General features: G+C 41.5%; 1 protein-coding gene across 1 annotated transcript in view; it reads left to right on the plus strand.

The window, feature by feature from the left end:
• Positions 1-6142: 6142 nt before the first annotated feature.
• The window catches only part of LOC113028571 (cytohesin-3), a 30861-nt gene continuing 15240 nt past the window's right edge, over positions 6143-21763 (plus strand). The window contains exons 1-2 of the mRNA XM_026178972.1: positions 6143-6531; positions 21662-21744. Of these exons, the coding sequence (XP_026034757.1) occupies positions 6513-6531; positions 21662-21744 (102 nt within the window). The 5' untranslated portion in view covers positions 6143-6512. The remainder of the gene's footprint in view (positions 6532-21661; positions 21745-21763) is intronic.

The raw sequence follows: 21763 nt of genomic DNA on the forward strand, positions 1-21763 counted from the left end.
AGTCAACAACTTCCTGGAGAAAAACTTTTGAGGGTGAATGTGGATTAGTCATGGGATTTTGTGTGTGTGTGTTTTATTGCCAGAGGTGCAGTTGTGGTCAGAAGTTTACATACACTCATCATGGACATGAATGTCATCGTTACTTGATTTCTTTGAACTGTTCTTTTCCAGGGTGAAATGATTGTAAAGCATACATCTAGTATAACTTTAAAAAACAAGAACTTGGTGGTTCTGAAGGTTCCACGATGTCTTGAACTTGACAAGGATGAGGCCTATTAACCTATTAACTAGTGATCATTACTGATTACAATTGAAAGATTTATATACTAAGTACATTCCAGGGTCCTTAATCATCAGAAATGATCAAGCTAGGCGGCTAATGTGTACATTTACACTTGTAAATGTGGTAGTAATGTTAATAAAGTGTGAAATGGACACTGTGGACTGATGTGTTTATTACACCTTTTGCCGTGATATTGGGTTGAATGCTCAGAACAATGGGAAAATCCAAGGGACTCTAAGAGGAGTGAGGCCACAGACTTAGGATCATGACACTAGACGACTGTAAGTTGGACACAGTTGGATGTTCCACCAGGACAATGATCCCGAATACATATTAAAATGGTTTTGGAAGGATTAAGCAGACTAACATTAATATACTGGAATGGCCTTCCCAAAGGTCGGTGGTTTGTGGAATACACTGGAAATTTGTGGAATACACTGAAAAGATGAGTCTGTGCCGGGAAACCGGCCAGTTTAAATGAACTTTACAAATTCTGCTAAGATGTGTGATCAAACATCCAGTCAGAATTATGACAGAAGCTTGTTGATGACTGCCAAAACCTTGGATCAAATATTAGTAGGGGTGCATGTATATAGTTGAACCTTTATGTACTGTATAATGTTGATCATTTAGCTATGTCTATTATTCATATACAGTCTATGGTTTAGTGGTACGTAGCATACTTCAGCATGGTGATCTGGTTAAATGAGCACATCTGAGAATGCCATCATACCCACCTTAAACTTGATCTCCTAGCATGTGTGCATGACCATCACACAAAGTTATAATATTAGCAACCAAACCACAAACCCCTGACAATGTCTACATTACCAACAGTAAGAACATCCCCAAATGATTTCTCTATATTTCTTTTTTTGTGAAACAGTAACACATTTACAAAGTTATAATAAACTGATGTTTGAAGAGTTTAAATTGACGCGTCCACAAACATCACAAAAAGGACAACTCTTGCATGCGTGCACCCATTGATGACCCTGCACATGATGTTTTAATGCAGATGACACAAGTTGCCTTACAGGATGTGCGTCCATGCAAAGCTTTTTTTTTTCTGGCTTCTAAAGAAATAAAAACAAAATGCATAACTACATTTTAATGAAGTCAAGTGTGATGACCGACTGGGGCCAACTTTATGAGTCAACAAAAATGAGAATGCTAGGGCAAGGAAAGACTGACTCTTACTTTTTCTGTCTCTTTCTATTTTAAATTCGCTAGAAATTTGAGATGACTCACAAAGTATTTTTAGGCACACCTCTGGAAGACAAATGTTCCATTTCCAAGTATTCCAAATTATTCAAAACAAAGTGTACACCATAAACAGCAGATGTATGAAGTCTAGCTTCAGTGATTTGAAGGAAGCTCTTGCTTGAGTCCACCCATTTGGTTTCAATGAAGCTGGAAATGGAGCCTCTTCCTGTTCCAGTCCGGACATCTGCATGCAAGACAGGATGATTCCCAAACCTATGGCTGTCACCTCCCTGCATTCCTGCTTATTGTCACAGCCAGGAATACTAGTTAAAGAGAAATATGCCGAAACTGTCACATATCCAATTATTCAGTCCTCAAGTTTCTTCAAGAAGGTTTGTATGAAAACTCTAACATCTGACTACAAGCATGCCTCTGAGGGGGAGTGAGGAGGAATTCATGGGAAACATGCTACAAATTAATTACAGCTACCCACGCTGTGGACTCAGTATCTGTTTATTCCATGAGCTTTGCAGTGGGAAAACAAGGAAGGCCATTAAATTACTATTTTTAGGAAGAGAAGTGTAGTTTGCTCAACAAGTAGGGTCTGTCTTTAATTTGAAGTGAGGAATGAGGAAATGAAGTAACTGTTCATTTTTTATTTTCTGGAAAGAGCACGATTAGAAACATACGATCAGATCACAAGACGGAAACCCATTCTTCAAATTGAAATAATGAGTATTTCCAGATACTTAACTCTGGGAATAAATGAATGTGTGCATATATGTTAAATGTTTGTATTTCTAGTAGATTAAACTGTGTGTCAAGAGTGTTGATATTATTCAGGTCAGATATCAAATATGTAGAGAGTGATTTAGCTTTAAGTTTGTATTAGAATGAAACGTTACCCCACTCAGATTCATAGATCCATTATATCATAGATAAATCTGCTGTGATTGGAAGTATGTGTACGTGTTTGTTCTACTTGGTAACAATGACGTCATTGCTGAGGCATGAAACAATGAATGCAGGCATGATTTATGTCAGCCGTTCAGCCAGCAGAGGGATTTTCAAATCAGGAGAAGTTTACTGTGATTATGCCACAGAAGGGAAACTAAGCACGGGAGTTTTACTCGGCTTTCCAGTAACAGTTCTATTATAGCTCAAGGTTTGACTGAACAAAAGACTTGCAATTATCAGACTCTTGGTATACTAAAGGTGTGGCATTCAACAAGTTCATTTTTCTTCTTGCAGTACAAAAAAGCATCTGAACAAAAGACTGAAAATAAATCATGTTCCTTACATCGCTCTTGTGATGTTCCAAACTGCAAACTTTTCAAGTGAATGAAACCTTTGTAGCATTATGGTGCTTTTACTTCAGGCCTGGATGTTTCCTCCACACGTCTTCATGAAACAAACCCACAAAGCAAGCAGGAGTTACTGAAGTAAAGTAGAACTACTGAAAATATAAGCTGAAAGTAGCTTATCAGGTTTTAATGTTTACTATAATTTAACTTTTATTACTTGCCTAAGTCTTGAGCAGCCCCTCATTTCATTATATTTTGGTAGGAAAGTGGAGAAAAGGTCCAGCGATTTATTAAAATGTGCAAAACACAACTTTAAGTTGCCTTTGGGAATACAATTTAAAAAAAAAAAAAAAAGCAAAAAAAAAAGTGTATTTGTGCATGTGCTTGCATACTAACGCAGAAACCGTTAGTGGTAAAAAAAAAGCCACTGCCTCCAAATAAGCTCCCATGTTATAGTCATAAACTGTATATATTGTGCCACCACTATGTTTATTTCCAAATTAAACACGTGTGTCTTCACTCTCCCACTCTGCATGCTTTGTAGTTAATGAGAGTTTAAGTCTTGCATGCTGCAAGCTTGTGCTCACATTCATGGATTATTATCCCAAATATTTCAGCCACCGTGGATATGGTTGCTGTTTGTTATTGAACCTTCACTTTGAAAGAGGTCAGATTTCATAATGCTGCAAGGGTGGAGGAGGACAGGCCCATCACATCACTTCCTGCTCTGTAGCTTTTTTCCATTGTGCCCCTGTAGTTCTGCACAATGTGTCCTCAGCAACAACTCCCTTCCTGAGCTCTGGGTTTTGCACTTTCATATGCATTTCATATTCTTTGCAGTTGGACTGCTGGCATGGCTTTGCTGGAAAATCCTCAGTGAGTCAGACTCCTTTGGCGGTGAGCCCTCAAAGGTGTCGTCATGTGTGCATCACCAACATTGAGGCAGGTATATACAGTGGGGCAAAAAAGTATTTAGTCAGCCACTGTAAATAAAGCAAGTTCCCCCACCTAAAATGATGACAGAGGTCAGTAATTTGCACCAGAGGTACACTTCAACTGTGAGAGACAGAATGTGAAAAAAAAATCCATGAATCCACATGGTAGGATTTGTAAAGAATTTATTCGTAAATCAGGGTGGAAAATAAGTATTTGGTCAATAACAAAAATACAACTCAATACTTTGTAACATAACCTTTGTTGGCAATAACAGAGGTCAAACGTTTACTATAGGTCTTTACCAGGTTTGCACACACAGTAGCTGGTATTTTGGCCCATTCCTCCATGCAGATCTTCTCGAGAGCAGTGATGTTTTGGGGCTGTCGCCGAGCAACACGGACTTTCAACTCCCGCCACAGATTTTCTATGGGGTTGAGGTCTGGAGACTGGCTAGGCCACTCCAGGACTTTCAAATGCTTCTTACGGAGCCACTCCTTTGTTGCCCGGGCCATGTGTTTTGGATCATTGTCATGTTGGAAGACCCAGCCTCGTTTCATCTTCAAAGTTCTCACTGATGGAAGGAGGTTTTGGCTCAAAATCTCACGATACATGGCCCCATTCATTCTGTCCTTAACACGGATCAGTCGTCCTGTCCCCTTGGCAGAAAAACAGCCCCATAGCATGATGTTTCCACCCCCATGCTTCACAGTAGGTATGGTGTTCTTGGGATGCAACTCAGTATTCTTCTTCCTCCAAACCCGACGAGTTGAGTTTATACCAAAAAGTTCTACTTTGGTTTCATCTGACCACATGACATTCTCCCAATCCTCTGCTGTATCATCCATGTGCTCTCTGGCAAACTTCAGACGGGCCTGGACATGCACTGGCTTCAGCAGCGGAACACGTCTGGCACTGCGGGATTTGATTCCCTGCCGTTGTAGTGTGTTACTGATGGTGACCTTTGTTACTTTGGTCCCAGCTCTCTGCAGGTCATTCACCAGGTCCCCCCGTGTGGTTCTGGGATCTTTGCTCACCGTTCTCATGATCATTTTGACCCCACGGGATGAGATCTTGCGTGGAGCCCCAGATCGAGGGAGATTATCAGTGGTCTTGTATGTCTTCCATTTTCTGATGATTGCTCCCACAGTTGATTTTTTCACACCAAGCTGCTTGCCTATTGTAGATTCACTCTTCCCAGTCTGGTGCAGGTCTACAATACTTTTCCTGGTGTCCTTCGAAAGCTCTTTGGTCTTGGCCATGGCGGAGTTTGGAGTCTGACTGTTTGAGGCTGTGGACAGGTGTCTTTTATACAGATGATGAGTTCAAACAGGTGCCATTCATACAGGTAACGAGTGGGGGACAGAAAAGCTTCTTACAGAAGACGTTACAGGTCTGTGAGAGCCAGAGATTTTCCTTGTTTGAGGTGACCAAATACTTATTTTCCACCCTAATTTACGAATAAATTCTTTACAAATCCTACCATGTGAATTCATGGATTTTTTTTTCACATTCTGTCTCTCACAGTTGAAGTGTACCTCTGGTGCAAATTACTGACCTCTGTCATCATTTTAAGTGGGGGAACTTGCACAATCGGTGGCTGACTAAATACTTTTTTGCCCCACTGTAGGTCGAGTGCAAAAAGCACCTTTAAAACAGATATTTAGACTTTTCTCACAAGTTAACCACTGATCTTGTAATTGATGCAAATAAATACATCGGGAAAACATCTGGCCAAATCAGTAATGTTAAATAAAATGATATGATATGATGTAATCACCTTATTATGAACTATAATGTGAAGCCGGAAGCCGGAGCACCCGGAGAGAACCCACGCAAACACGGGGAGAACATGCAAACTCCACACAGAAAGACCCCGGCCTGATGGTGGAATTGAACTCAGGACCTTCTTGCTGTGAGGCAACAGTGCTAACCACCGTGCCACCATGCTGCCCCCCCCCCGATATTTTTTCGATACAAAAAAATGTTCATGCCTTTTTAATTTGTAATTTATTAAAAAATTTTACCTTTACCTTACAATGTAAAGCAGTTGAGGCAGCTGTTGTTGTGATTTGGCGCTAAATAAAGAAAACTGGATTCAATTTAATCTAACTTTTGTGGGAATTTCTTACCATTTTCCTTTCTTTCTTTTTTTTTTTTTAGAAAAAACCTTGAAAGAAATTGCAAGAATAATAGTAATCTACATTAAAAAAAATCACGTGCAGGGATTGTGTTTTTTCTTTCTTATTTGAGTGAGTAATTTCACTTTAAATATCACAATGCTTTACAATTATTTTGCTTGATTTAAATACCCCACATCACTCATTTTACTTTGTTTGGTTAATCAGTAAGCGCCGGTTACATTGTGTGTAGTGTAATGTATCGTTGGTGTGGGGGGTGTTATTTTTGGGGGGCGGGCCTTGATGACGTCGCTCTTGCAGTGTCGCTGGTGTGAACGCAGACGGAGCAGCTGAGGATGGAGCAGAGGGACAAGAAAGCGGCTGCCTCACATCTCATCGTCTCACCTCACTTGTGCAATTAAAGAGCTTCTTTTAATATACAAGGAGGCTTCTTCCTCACCTCCCTCCCTTCTTCTCCCTTTTTTCTTTTTTGTTTTCTGTTAATTTTGCCGCTGACATCTGCTCACCGGTCCACTCCTCCATCTGTCAACACACCGCCGGCGTCGCCTATGTGTCAGTGGACGGAAAGAAAATCCCGGTAAAGACAGATAAACAGAATTTCCCGCGAGGTTTCACACCTTCTGCTGGAAGTGCCAGGTCGCTGGTATGGACGAAGACAATCACGGTGAGGCTGTTTTCCTTTCTCCCACACTGGTTTTCTCTCCCTCTCAGTCTGCGCGCAGGGGAGGGGGACACGGAGAGGACGGTATGGATGGATGTGTGCGAGGACGCAAGGATGCGCGAAGACATGAGGTTGTCTTGTTTAGACATTCCCAGTCTTCCACGGTCGGCCGCCGTGTACCCTGATAATACATACCTGCTGATAAAAGAGCGTTTTTCAGATATAGGGCAGCCCTGTAATGATTTGCATGCCCTCATTCATCGCAGGTGAGATCCTGATCTTGGCAGAAATCAGGAAAGAAGGGTGGAAAAAAGCTACACAAAGCAAAATTTTCCCTGCATGCTTCTTTTCCATCTGTTTGATGTCTCTCTGCTTTGCTTTGAAGTATCTCTCACTATCTCTTGGCGCCATGTGAAGCCTGTAAACTGGTGGAAATTGATAAGATATCTGACAGGCACCCTTCCATATGGAGGATAGTGCATTTTCTTGTTAAATGTTCTTTTTTCATGAGCAGTTCTGTGTTTAAAAATTAGGGTTTTTTTTAGGATAGTGACACCCATTGCACATTTGATTAAACTCTGTCTGAAGTTTTACTGCTAGATCTTGTAGTAAAATGAAATACTGTAATACTCATTATTGAATTAGATGCAAGATTTACATTTTTGATCTTGATGTAGGTGGAAATTAAGCATGATGAGCTCACTAGTGATATCCAGTGTACGCTGACTGTCCTGACTTGGGTATTAAAGCTAGTATAATGCAGTCCTGATGGTGGGTTTTGGTTTTAAAGCTGAATGAATTCAACCAGTTCAGGCGAGTGCAACATAACCCAGATTACCACACATGGTGGCTGCAGCTCTGAGTTGGTTATTAAATGATGGTGGCGAGCGACACACATACGGGATGCTTCCAAGCAGATAATCCTAACCGTCTTCTGGCCTGAAGTCCTTGAATACAATGTAGTGTAAACAAATGGATATAGTCTGATAACAGTTTGGCGGTTAAACTGTGAGATTAGTAGAGGCAGGAGAGGCGTTCCTCTGAACTTCCACTTTTTCTTTTTTACCCTCATCGGTGTCATGCTTGAATTACCTGAATATAAGGAAAGCTTCATGCTCTGCCCTGAATTTGAATGAAAGTGATATAGATGACACAGATATTTCCAAATGTTCCAGTCAGTATGCCCTTTAGCTGATGTCCGTGTTCAATTTTATTTGAATTCCACTCGGGTAGCTTTGCATGATTCACGCTTAAAAATCCTCTCCATTCTCTGTCTGAAACAGGCATTCTTTAGCGCGTCTCCATTTAGGCTAGCTTCCTTCGTATTGGCTGCCCCTCTCAAACAATCAGAGCTGTTTGCCTGAGATCAACGTGTTAAGAGTTGAAAAGAAACACATGAGCTGAACATTTACAGCAGTCTGAAAGCTGAGCTCTTGCTTTACAAGGACTACTTATACACACTCTGACTCCATTATTTGAAACTGTTTAATATGAGCATCCATCAGTGTAGGAATATTTATATAATAGACAAATAAGGGACTATATTTTGGAGGATTTGTGTGAATATTAATGTTTGTATATTTGCTGCCAAAATCAGGCGTATTGATTTCTCACTCCACGCTCTCACTCTAGGGCTAGTTATCAACAAGAAGATCTAATGTGCCACAAAGGTAACTGTGCTGATTCATGATCCAAAGGGCAAGAAATATTCATATTTTAGCTTTACCAGAAGGAAAAACAGCCAGCTATGAACAAAGATCTCTCTTTTCACGTGTGTTTTAGGAGAAGAGTTTTAAATGTGTTATTTCAGAGGCTTGCAGACATGAATATTATTTTACAGTCATCCTATTTGGACTCTAACCCATGAGGAGTTAGTGTGGTTGTTCCATTTTCCCTTAAAATCATGCGCACTACAAGCCATCTCCTCATATGAGGTCAATCATAGCGATACCAATTTCTCTCCCCCCCCCCACCCCCGAAAAAAAAATCATGTGACAAGAAGAGAGAGCTCAAGAGCACAGAGGCACGCCGTGTGTGATTAAATCTGAAATATAGGACACGAGCTTGTTGAGATTACACGCAGCGGTGTGCGTAGCGGATTTTTCAAATAACTTTCCATACATGTTAAACTAATTGAGAGCTCTGGAGCACTTACTCACACTCTCGCTGCCTCCCATCGCTTAAAAATTGTTCGCATGCGCACCTTGATACGCTGATGCTAAGCGAAAGGCATTTGGCGCCTGAATCTGTCTGCCAGTCACTTAACGGGCAGCTGCACAAAGTCAGTAATGTCAAAGACTCAGAGGTGTGTTCTGCTACATTTTTATGTCAGATCACTGAAAAAACTTTGTGATGTCAGTGCCGTGGTGATTTTGCAGACCTTTAGCTCAATGCATGATGATCTGCCTTGTTGCAAACTGTGCTTTGTAGCTCTCTTATCTTGCATTCTAACATATGTGCACATTATGGGACCGTGTTCCCACGCCTGCACGTCCAGCCTGCACGCAAACTGCACAACATATGTTCAAAGTTAAGGGCATCATTTGTTCTGCACCGTTGAGCCAATCTGAGAACAACAGAGGCCCAACAGATGACATCATATTTTATAGGATTAAGCAACAGTACACAAAGAGCTAATGCTCCCTCAACCCTCCTCCTCTGTAACTCTAAACAGTGTATGGGAACATGCAGCTGGGCCCAAAATGACAAGGCTATATTGAGGTTTCTGATATGAGAGGCCTTTTTTTTTTTTTTGGTAGATTACAGGTGTGCACCAAATCGGTATAATCAATGCTTTCTGCTGACACTGATTATCAGGTGATCAGGCGATGATGTATACTGTTAGCTGGCTTTGCTTGTAATCATGAACCAATCAGGGAAAAAATTACCACCCGCCTCTGCAGCTCTCTTTAGCTAAATGACCCATTAAGAATATGCTTTGGGCGTGACTAACTGATCGCACCGTGTTGACAGTCTGCAAATAAAATCAGCCTATGATGTGAAAAGACTTTAATTTTTTGTGTTTAAATCCAGTTGCCGCCCACGACTCGTTGAAAGGTTTTCACTATGCTTGGTGTTGTTCACTCTCTAGTCGCAACTTGCGGCCGTCTAGCTAAACAAAAGCCGCTAAAACGACTGCGTGCTGGCGTCCCTGCAGTAAGCGACCACATAAACACTAAACCACTAAACACAGTGGAGCATTTAGTTATTTATTTCAGGAGCAGGTGGAGACCAAAACAGAGGGAAAAGGATTTACCATTCATCTCTTAAACACATGCCGATTGTCACGTTTAAGGAATCTTATACATTCAGTACAAAAATAAAAACAAACAGATGTAGGCTGTCCAATGGCCTCACAGTTATTTCACATTGTTAAGCTTTCCTTCCATGCTGCGGCCTCCGTGGTGCTATCACTATAACAGCTGGAGGACACATCGTACATAAGAGTCCATAATGGGCACATTCGTTTATGGAATCCCAAACATTTCCTTTGGCAGGTGTGAATGAGTTTTGTTTTGTGTTACTTCACAGTGGTGCCAGTGTGATCTGCTCCTCATTGCATGCTGCATTTCTGTTGGATGGTTAAGAGACTTAGATCGTAGCTCCAGTCCTGCAACCCTCCATTTTTTCCCACTGTTTAGCATGTTATAGCGGCTAGATTTCAATCCATGTCAACAACCATACAGTAAGCAACTCATTGCAAGGGGAAAAGTCATGCTTGTGTTTGCAACTTGTTGCTCTGCCTCAAAGTGTGTGATCTGGGGGGGCGGGGTTATTGAAATTCGCAGACAGAATCAAGAACTTGTAAAGCACCTACTACTGTGCAGTGTGTGGAGTTGTCCCATCCTGCAAGTAGAACCTATATTTCTTAACTACAGTTATCCCCACGCTGAACGAAACTATAAACGGTGCCACTGTGCATTGTTTGTGGTACTCAGCTGCAGCATGGGATTCATTAGTGCATGTTTACTGCACTCGCTAATCAGAGTTGGCGCTTCTCTGCTCAGCTTGCATGCCACAGAGCAGACAGGGCCTGGCTTCAGATTGGATGAAATCAGCAACAGGCTTCAAAATGTTTTTATTACTCATGTGTCTATTTTTAGAATCATTGTATAGCTGAATGGAGAAGTGGAAAGAACACAGACGCAGGAGCTGGCTAGGAAGCAGTTTGCTGAATGGCTGGATTGAGGCCATCAATTTTTACTCTTGGATTTTAAAAAACTATTTTTTTTAGTATTTCCTTTCCTTCGTAGGAGCTCTGTGATGCTTCAGTCAAGGATTATTGCGAGCTGAGCTTTTTGTGCAGACTTGGGAGTATTAAAATGCTGAAGTGAATAGAAATTTCCAACACCTTTAAAGCCTGAATGAAGCTCTTTGTGGCAAAATTGGTGCAGACGCCCAAAATGTGCAAAACTGTTTGTCTTTGTTGAGCCCCGTCAGGCTTTTCTGTCCATGTTTCCTGTTTAACTGTCACGATAACCCGAGTGAGTCAATCAGCACTCTTCTCTCTATCTGACCGTGGGAAAAGTTAAATGTGAAAGGCCTTTCCTTCCATTCTCCTGCTGTCTTTGGACTGTGAGTGTGTTCTGAAATAACATCTCATATCTGAATGTAAAGACCTGTTAATGGTACACACCACAATGGCAGTTACTGTGTCTCCTAAAAGCACATCCAGGCTTTCTGATCAGTCTTCTCTTGCAGTGAAAGAGCTTGAGTAAAAAAAAATAAAAATGCCTTTCTTCTTTGCGTTTCTGTGCAATCAACTCTCAATGGACATCAGACTGGATGCAATTATTTCATATCATATTCACCCCGGCAGGCGTGAAACTCAAGATAAGATGGCTTTTGAGTCTACGCAGAACTTAAGCTCTGAGGGAGATTAGTTGGTAAGAAGGGGAAGTTGGTGTGATTGGGGTATGGTCTTTGTTGTGGCTGTAGGGCGAGTGAGTGGGAGGACATCAAACGGGTACTTGAGGCGAGCTGTGGCTGCTCTGTAGGTATCCATCACCCTGGGCGGCTGAAAGTAAATGGTGCTGGTGCTGAATGGGTGGATACATGTTTACTAGTGGCGACAGCATGAATAGTGTTGTTTTTGCTTTGTGAGTCTGTCTGTCTCTCTCTCTGTGGCATTATGGTTGAAAATGTGGTCTGGGAGACACCTACTCTAGACGGACCTACCCCAAAGATGGTTTAGAGTACTTTAACCTGGGTTTATGTGTCGGTCTGTGCAAAGATTTTGCCACAAGCTCTGCAAGATGCAGTCAATACTTAGCATGTCACATTAGACATAACATTGCTGTCTGATGATAGCTGTGGTCTGAACTGCTGTAAAAGCACAATATTACAGAGTGAATGATTTTATACTACTGCACTCAATCTATGTCTAACGCAGCATGCAGAATAGGCCAACAGGGCTACCAGTTTTAATACTTGTGCTGGTGTACCTGCATTGCTTTGCATGTTTGCTGCCAAAATACTCATTGATGGTGGAGTTTCTCTCTTCAAGTTGGTGTGTTTTCTTCCAGTCGACTCAAAAAAAGAGGAAAAGCCGAAGTAGCTGAAAATGCAATCAGTCATTGCAGTCGATGCAACGTGTAGATAAATCCCCAAAAGTTGATTCTGTTGATCTGGACGTAGCGTTTTCAGTGGGAGAAACGTTTCGTCACTCATCCAAGTGACTTCTTCAGACTCAGCTGACTGCAGGTTTCCCCAATCTTATAAGCAGTACATTTGCATAATGACTTAAACTAGCACCACTGAAGAAACAATGGGCTGGGAGGTCAGTTCCTTGATCATTAACATGCAAATTCTCATGACCATTGATCAACAACCACTGATCAGAGCTCATTGATCAACAACCACTGATCAATGGCCATGAGTACCATTCACTGGGGAATGGCATGCAATCACAGCATGTACCCTTAGGCCCCCTCCACGATTCAGAGATGCTTTCCCTTTCCATGTAAATGGCCTCCTTGACTCCACGCTCAAACCCCGCTCCTCCCCATCCAGTGTGTGTACATCCTCATCCTTGAAAGAGTGTCCACTGGTCTGTAGGTGTAAATAGACTGAGGAGTCCTGGCCTGATGAGGTGGGTCTTCTGAGACTGAAGAAGTCACTTGGATTGGTAACGGAACGTTTCTCCCACTGAAAACGCAGCGGCCAGATGAACAGAATCAACTTTTGGGGATTTACTTACTTGGATGATTGAGCGTGCGTGTAGGTACATTACCATAAGTTAAGGCAGAGGGTTTGACAAGTGTTCATGATTACAGAGTCCTTGCAGTTAAACATAAATCATACTTAAGAGCAGACAGTGGGTTTTTTTTTTTTTTTTAACATGAAGAAATCTCCTCGACGACCCCAGTGAAAGCCTTAGTGTAGCTGCCATTGTGGCCCTAACCAGTGGTTGAAAACACCAAACATGATGTCACATCCACTGGTGCAAGCCACGCTTTGATTGTTTCAGCTGGTCATATGCCTGTTGTTTTTTTTTTTTTTCTGGGGGGGCTTTCTGTCTTTTGTAACATCACATGGGCGATACAGCCAGATCATGTTGGTTTCATCAGAGCAGAAGCTCAGAGGGAGATGTCACGACTGCTTGAAAAGATGAGACTTCCTGAAAAGATGGGCTCTTGAGGGGAAAGAGAAGACAAAAAAAAGAGGAGCACAGAGAGACCACAAAGAACAAACGGGACAAAATAGAAACAACAAGAACAAGAAGTTCCCAAAGTTGATGACTTGCAGTTGTGTTGTCAGGTGCTAAGTATAGTCCAACTAAGCCGAAACCATTTGTTTCAGCTTTGCATATTTTTCTGTGATAAAAAACAAAATAACTTCTGTTTTGGACTGAATGAAGATAAACATAACCCCGCAGCAACATCCAGTAATATATTTTGGTGACAATTAGATTTCCCGTATCCAACATGTAGTTGAGCAATACTGTATATAAAAAGTGTAAAATCTGCAGATTATTGTGTTACATAAAAAAAGAAATGCCAGTCATCTGAATAGCTGGGGATTTTGAAAAGCACTCATTCGCTTTCTTACCAAGTGTTATGTGAGAAGACTAATATTAATGCTGCTTAAAGCTAAAAGCCAGAAGAGGGTGAGTTTAAATTAGCTTAACATTTATCCAAATGTAATTAAAAAAATAAAGAAAAATCCATAGAGCATAGAGCTCCATATAATTCACCCTTCCAAACGCCATACAGCACCCGAGTAGTCTGAAATGACTGTCTGCAGTGGTTTAGGCAAATGCGTCTATTTTGTGTCATCACAAGCAATTGCCAAAAAAAAAGTGCTAAAATGAACTCTTAAAATCTCGCTGGTTGACCCAGTAGGCAGGCTGTGTTATTTAAAGGCTTAAGGGGAGATTTGGAAAGAACAGAAATTCATTTTGACTGCCAAGATTATGGGTTTTGTGGTGCAACATTAGAAGATTAAACATACAGTTGCATTACACCACATGTAAGTAGACAAACACACAAAGACAGCGCTGGCGGGTGATGCGCAAGGATTGAGTCGGGGCTCGTAACAAACTGCATTATTTAAGTGTCGGGAGAGACGGCTACATATGGACCTGATTAGAAGAGAGACTGTGGAGGCTTTGCAACATGTTCCCATCTCCATGGTAGTAGGTGTGTGTGTGTGTGTGTGTGTGTGTGTGTGTGTGTGTGTGTGTGTGTGTGTGTGTGTGTGTGTGTGTGTGTGTGAGAGAGAGAGAGAGAGAGAAAAAGAGAAACAAGACATTGCAACTGTTTGTCAGTGAGGCAATGTTTTTGCTGTTGTAAATAGGGGGACGCTTTGCTTGGAATTATTGCTCCGAGCTTTGAAAGGAGGAATCTCTTTAAGTGCGAGACAGAGAGCAGATGGGAGACAAAAGGCTCGGCAAATTAAATGAGTGTGTTTCACTGTGGGGACCAACACAGAGAGACAGCAGCAGAGATCTGGGCCTACAGTGTCTGAGTAATTTCAGCTGAAGGGGAACGCTGCGTCCAGTTTAGGAGAATGAAGAAAACTGGGTCCAGCCGATCATACAGGCCTGAAAGGAGGAAGGGAGTAGTGGGGGTGGCTGTGAGACTTGCATGTTTTTCTTGGCTTCTGGCTGGATAGAAATGGAGGACGCCAAACCCTTTCTCACCTCAGCACAAATACGTGGGTTACTTTTCAACCACTACTACATATCTTAGGTCAGTCTCACTGTCGGCACTTATGTCAGGCCATATATTAAAGGAACATTTCATCCCAAGAATGAACTGCATGTGTTTTTCCTCTGTTATGTACTACAACTGAACAGTAGGCTTATTATTAACTACTTGGCTGACATGTATTGTTATAGTGCTTACTAAAAATACAGCACAGCTGAGGGGAAAGGTCATAAATGTTTGCTTTGTGCATAAGAATTCTCTAAAACCAGCAAACAATCCATTCTTGGTTTTTCTTTCAGAGGGGGTGAATTACAAGAATAACTGAAGAAAATCTTTTTTACCACAGGGCTGATCACTCGATTGTGAGTGGATTAAAAACTGTCTATTATTATGATACATTAGCAGTTAGTACGTTATCTGAATGATCTGTGAGTGTTAGTTTTCTTGCAGACTCCAAAGCTGTGTTCTCTAATCACCCATTAACTGCATGGCTGTCACGTTATGGGAAGATGCAATTGCGATATGATATCGCGGAGGTTTATATCGCGGTTTTGTATCAGTTACAAAATTGTTACGCCCCTAATCTTTGAACATCTTGATACAAACCCTAGCCTTTGCATGAGTCCGTCTGCACAGCGATATCACTGCTGCTTCAGTTCAGTTTTATTTATATGCTGCCAAATCACAACAGCAGTTGCCTTAAGATGCTTTGTGGTTGCACTTTTATACAAAGAAAAACATTGTGCATTAAAATACCCACTGTAAGGTTTGTTTACTGCGCTTTTTATGCGTGTGTTTAAGAAAAGGCAAACATTTCTACAGTTCTGTTCATTTATTCTACAATCAAGATGCATAAATGACTGCACAGGCCAGAGGGAAAATATAGAAATGTCGTTTTTCTTGGGGTGAAATGTCCCTTTAAATACATACTGCTGGTTAGGTAGTTCATAGAGGTGTACCTCTATGATTTGCACTTCTGCCATTGAACCTATTATTGGCTGATATTAGCTATTTCCTGATATATCAGTATCTGCATTTATAACATCCAACAGATGAAAAGTTCAAAAAGTAAAAACGAGACCGGAGAAACACCCTTCAACCATGTCGAGCTCGATGTTGCACAGCTTGTCCAAAAGAGGGCGCTCTGCAAAGTCGACAAATACAACCACCAGCTGATCCGAGCAGCGTCGGTGGAGAGCATAAATGAGGAAGGGTATCTTTTAATGTTTTGTATGTCTGAAAATCAGCCAATATGTTGGAATATCAGATTTTTAAATAACCTGCGTAATGTCAGTATTGGCATCGATATCTATATCGACTTTTAAAATCCTATATTAGTGAGGCTTAACATCAGACTCTCCTAAATCCATGGAAATGAATCATTCCCTCTTTGGAGAAAACTTTTGAAGTTTAATAAAATATCCGGGCACTTTCTCCTTTCATTTCCTGCACCGTTTTCTCGATCAAGTATATATTTTCACGTCTGTGTTCAACTAGACTTGGATAAGAACTGAAATTTTGTTTTTGTTTTAAATGGAAAGTATTTGATCTGCCAGGTGGCCATCTGGATATTTTGAGGTGATCCGTGTATAATAACTATAGTGAACTTGGGAGTCAATACCAAGAGAGAGCAATTACCTTGACGTTGTGGGTGGCTTGTAAAGTGTTGTTCTGGTCTCATTGTGAACATGATCAGGGTGGTCCACCAGACTCTGTGTTTTTGCAGACAGCGACACAACCATCACAGGAACATCCCAGATCTCAGAGCGGGCTGAAGGCCAGCGCAGAGCTCCTGTTTAACAGAAGTCTGTGCCCATCATCCAGCTCCAGTTCTCTGCCGCTGCCTGCATGTAGTCTGCATCACTCGAGATATCAGAAGTTTGCTCTTGTTCAGTGATGCGTGCAAAATAATAGGCACCAAATTCGGATTTCAAAATTGCTCCCTGGCTAGATATCTATCACAATATTGGAGGCGAGCATGCACATATCAGATAAAGCGTTGTATTCTGCTGCTTGTCTGTCAGCTGACACCCACAGGAAGCAAAGGAAATGATCAGCCACATACATGTCGTTTTTCAAAATGTGTTGTCATATCAGTGTTGTCCATCTTTGCCGGCTGAAACTGGAACCGCATCCAAATGAGGTTTGACCGTGTAAGGCTTGAATTTTACACGTATAAAAGCGACGATGCTGGTGGAGACGAATTTTTTTTTTTTTTACTGTTCTGTGTAGCGCTTATTCTGTTTTGTGTAACATTTGATAACAGTTGTGCTGGTTGTTTAGTTTTGTAATAATTTACAGGCTGTTCAGCCATTTATCAAACATAATCTTCAATGTGTCGACACCAATTTCTACAGTCATCGGTGCACACCAACTTCTTCTACTCAAAGGCTAGCGCTGATACGCCTATCGCTCAGAGAAGAATACTGCAGCAAGTACCTGTACCCTCGGCGCAGATGCAAATGATGATTGGACTTAGTGATGTCACTGTTTCACGCCGCAGCCATAATGTGGGCTTTTAATGCATCAATAGAAATATTATTTTTCATTTGCTGTGAGCAAAGATCCTTTTTATCTTGCAGCAAAGACAGTGACTGTGCAGGGTCAGACGGGTACAACTTTCCACATCAAACTTTGTCACTATCATGAGTACAGTGTCTGGGTACGTGTAGTGTACTGGGTGTAGCCATACTTCTCAGTGAGAACTTGACTTTATGAGCTCGGAAAAACATTAATCTGTCTATAACCTGGAGCATCCAGGACTGGAGAGTTCCAGTGTGTGAAACTGATGCTGTTTGAACTGCACTCATCCTCTCAGCTCCAACAAAAATGCCTTCTCTGGCCAATCAAATCATCCGATCATAGTTACTTTAGCCACTGGCATAAGGCTGTGGAAGCATCACATCAAATATTGACATAGTGCTGATGCCGAACAGATGTGCAATATAACAAGGACATCATGTGCAGACCACCTCCTATGCAACCACACATAAATGCACTCACAGCAGGAGGTCCCCAGCCCCCAAAACAGCAGATTAACAGAGCAATCAGTGTAAAGGCTCTTCAGCCGCTCAAGCCCCAGATTTTGATGGTGACCCCCAGAGGTAGTTAAAACTAGAGGCCATGTTAGCCACCCAGGAACGTCTCTTCTGACACGATAGGCCAGGACCGTTATGTACCACATGGTGATCTGCTGCAGCGCAAACTATCACGTTACTTTATCCAGCATCACTGAGCCAGGCAGCGGCTAGCAGCTGGGAACATCTGTGTATATGCTGCCATATATCACACTGTATGAGTGTACAGGGCTTGTAAAGAGTGTGTGTAGGATTAGTGCCAGCTGGCTTTGGTGTGCATGTAATCATATGTATTTTCATCTACATGTCCACTGGTATGTATGATCTGGGCTATAATATAATATAAAGCATGCCTTTGTCCACCGTTTGAGGGATTGAGGGCAGCAGAGCACGGATTAGGGTCTGGATCCAAAGGAAGTTTCCTTCCTGGTCTTTCCTCCTTCCTCTCATGTGACACATAGAGCTTCAGAGCCAACTGGGATAAAAAGGATGCCTTTTTTTCTCAAAGCTCATCCACTTTAAAATACATTATAGCGTTTAAAGTCAGTTTAAAGGCAGTGAATCTAGACAAATCCCCTCTCAGTCACACGAGTCAGTGACAACTGGGACCACAGCCAGTTTCAAGTGAGCTCCATGTGCTGCAAGTACCTCGCTGCTTTTCCTGCACGAATGGTCTGAACACAGGATTTAGAGACTCATTTCTCAAAGCCTGGGAATTTTTTCCCCCTTTCTTCTGTCGACTCCAAAAAATAACTTGAATATAATATATATATATGTGTATGTACGTATACATATACATATACATACACACATCGATGGTTTGCAGACGATTTCCTGCATGGTTTTAGTGGGTGTTTGTGGGACTGTTGTTGCTTTTGGGTGTGAAGAGCAGCAGGAGATTTACACTTAAAAGTAGATTTTGGGGAGATTTTGTTTTTTAAGGCAGGAAATTGCTGGAACCCTTTTGTTTTGCCGCACACATGTTGGAGTGTTAACCTTTGGAATCTCTCACTCGATGCCGTGTATTTCTAATGTCGCCTGTTGGGGATTTCTTCTAGAGGTCACGAAGTTAAAGTGTGTCTAGCTTTTTTTTGTTTTCTTAGACACAAATTGAAGCCAGCGTGCCATTAACTTTTGTATGATTTGACCCTCTCAAGATCTGCTGTTTACTTAGAGGCAGTGACTCACTCCGTAATTGATTTTAGTAGATTATCATTCAAGCATGGCTGCGTTTGGCTTGGTAGCGACCAGTTTGCTAAAGACACTAAAGTCATTTCCTGAGTAAGTCATAGAAGGTCACGGGGCGGGTGTGTTAATAATCTAATTGGTGGACCACCTCTGAAGAAAGGTCATGCACTGCTAAGCAAGAGCATCCAGTAGACCAGAAGCACTAATAGCAGGGACTTTATGGCTTTCTCTGTTATCATGTGGTTTGAAAAGCTTGTAGACCCAGCAAGACTAGCCTCGATCGAAGGATCGTGATAACGCTATGCCACTAATGGTGCTTGGCTTTCATTAAAGGGAGCATCCTCTTCTCATTCAATTTGTAATGAATCAAGATTGTAATCATGCACGTTGTTGTTGCAGCCGTGGGATATCTCTATTAGCTAATGCACAGCCATAGGCTAATGGAAAACATGGAGCTGTATGCCTCCTGCATAAAATCATCCTCTGGGACAATTATTCAAAAGGCATAAAAGAAGCCCAGTGATTGGGAAAACCTTTTTAATTTTTTGCTTTATAGATTATTTCCTGTTTTAATAATTAGTCATCTGGTACAAACGGTGTCAGATGCCGGAATACGATTTGATTGTTTAGCCTGAGAAAGCTGGTGCCAGGAAATGTTTTATCCGCCTGTTTAGCTGTTAGCATTCACCATGATTACCATTTAGTTTTCTAAGAAAAACACATTCAACTGATGCTTTAGTCTTTGTTTTAACATATTTGATATATATTGGCATTAACACTTACGATACAATATCCAGTATTTGCTAATAATACTTCGTTTTTAACAAAACTTAATGATAGAAAGTGTTTAGGTTTCCATCACATCCCACAGTCCTCTTTTGGATTGAGATCTGGTGACTGTGGAGACCATTTGAGTACCGTGAACTCATCGTCATGTTCAAGAAACCAGTTTAAGATGATTTGAGCTTTGTGACAGGGCGCATGGTGGCCCACTGTGGCCATAAAGGAATGGACACCATCAACAGTGTTGACGATGTGGCATTTAAACAATACTCATTTTGGTACGAGGAGGCAGTAAATGATCCCCCCCCACACCATCACACCACCGCCAGCAAGCCTAAACTTCTTCAGATCAGATTCCAGTTTTCTGTTGTTCAATTTTGTGAATTGAAGCTTCATTTTTCCCATTTTTAGCTGACAGGAGGGCCACCCAGATTGTATTCTGTTGATGTCTGATTTTTTTTTTCCTGGTTTTGGCACTGGTATCACCCCCAATAAACGTGGAAAAATTTTATACCATATTCATATCTGTCCATTAAATATGAAGCTATAGTTTAGCATAAGATAACGCTTAGAAACAACTCGACTGTGCTTATATAGGCATAGATTGAGATTTCATAAAGCAGAGGACACAGGGAGCACATCCTTCCAACTAATTAGATGCCTCCAACCCTTCTTGAACTTTTAACCAGTAAAATTCACAAACAGACTTTGATGTATGCAGGCGAAATTGTTCAAAAACACTTAAATAAAACATGAAAAAGTCATGTGAAAGAGCCTTGAAACTGGGAAACTTAGGAGTTTCCCAAGTAATTGTCTTCAAAGCCACATTCATTCATGGTCACAATAGAATTGCAAGTAGTGTAAGTGATGTGAGGTAGCCGAAGGTGAGCAACACTAATTAATTAACATCTTTATTTTCGTTGTGCTTTCATGTTCCCATCTGCTGTCTATTAAAATCATGGCCCTGGGGAGAAAATACCCCTCCCCATCTTTACCTGACCCTCATCACGCTGCTTCAGAATTACATAACTGGGTTAGAAAGTACCTTTTGTGTCACTGCTAAATGCGAATACCATCGACAACAATACTTGGCCGCCCTGAATGCAATTCTTCGGCAAGCTGTCAAATTAAAAGGGGCTTGAGTACTTCCTCTTGAGCCCAGTGACCCTGTTTTATTTTTAATTGGCGCAGAATCCCGACTGTGAGGGGGAAATAACAAGTGGTGGGTTTTTCTTGGTTTTTTGGGGGGTGGGTTGTTTCTTTTCCCTTTAGCAACATGTGAAGCTGCGCATGATTTTTAGATGTGCCACTTTCCTGTTGAGAGATTTACGCTTTCTGCTTTTTGGTTGGCTTAATGAAGCAGGATTTCACAGACTCACTGTGCTCGGGAAGATGTAGAAAATTGAGAAGTAAAGCGTGCGTTGGATGGAAGAGGGATGAAGTTAGAGGGAAAAACAAGAGTGAAACATTGGAAAAGAAAGCAAATCATCTTTTTCTCTTGCATGTTTTGGTTTTTTTTTCTTGCTCAGAGTGGTAAAACACACACAGCTGGAGGGGGTTGGGGTCATGGGCTGTGTTAAATTACCAAATTCACATGAAAGAAACATAATCTGGATTGGTTTTATTAATAGAATTTTCCCCCCGAGCCAAATGGAGAAGGAAGGAGGGAAGGGGCTAAACACTTTCAAGTGGAATAATTAAGACCCTTTGCCTTCTCTTTTTGTCTTTATAAATTAACATGCAGGCTCTTGATATCTGCTGTTCCAGCTGTTCAAGGTCCCACTTTACTGTGTTAGGAGAATAAGCCTTAAAACTGCTTTTACATCTTTGCAGTGAACTGCTAGATTTGATTTAGCAGTCCTGTTTTGCTCCTTTTAGTTGACTTGTTTTCTTTTAAGGTAATGTCTTCTGTGTTTTCTCCATCATGCTTTTCAGTCCCCGAGGATCTGTCCGTGGAGGAGAGGGATGAACTGTCGAACATCAGGCGGAGGAAGAGAGAGCTGCTCGATGACATAGAGGTGTGTGCTTGAATATATA

Source organism: Astatotilapia calliptera, chromosome 8 (assembly GCF_900246225.1).
Source record: "Astatotilapia calliptera chromosome 8, fAstCal1.2, whole genome shotgun sequence".
NCBI classification, from domain to species: domain Eukaryota; kingdom Metazoa; phylum Chordata; class Actinopteri; order Cichliformes; family Cichlidae; genus Astatotilapia; species Astatotilapia calliptera.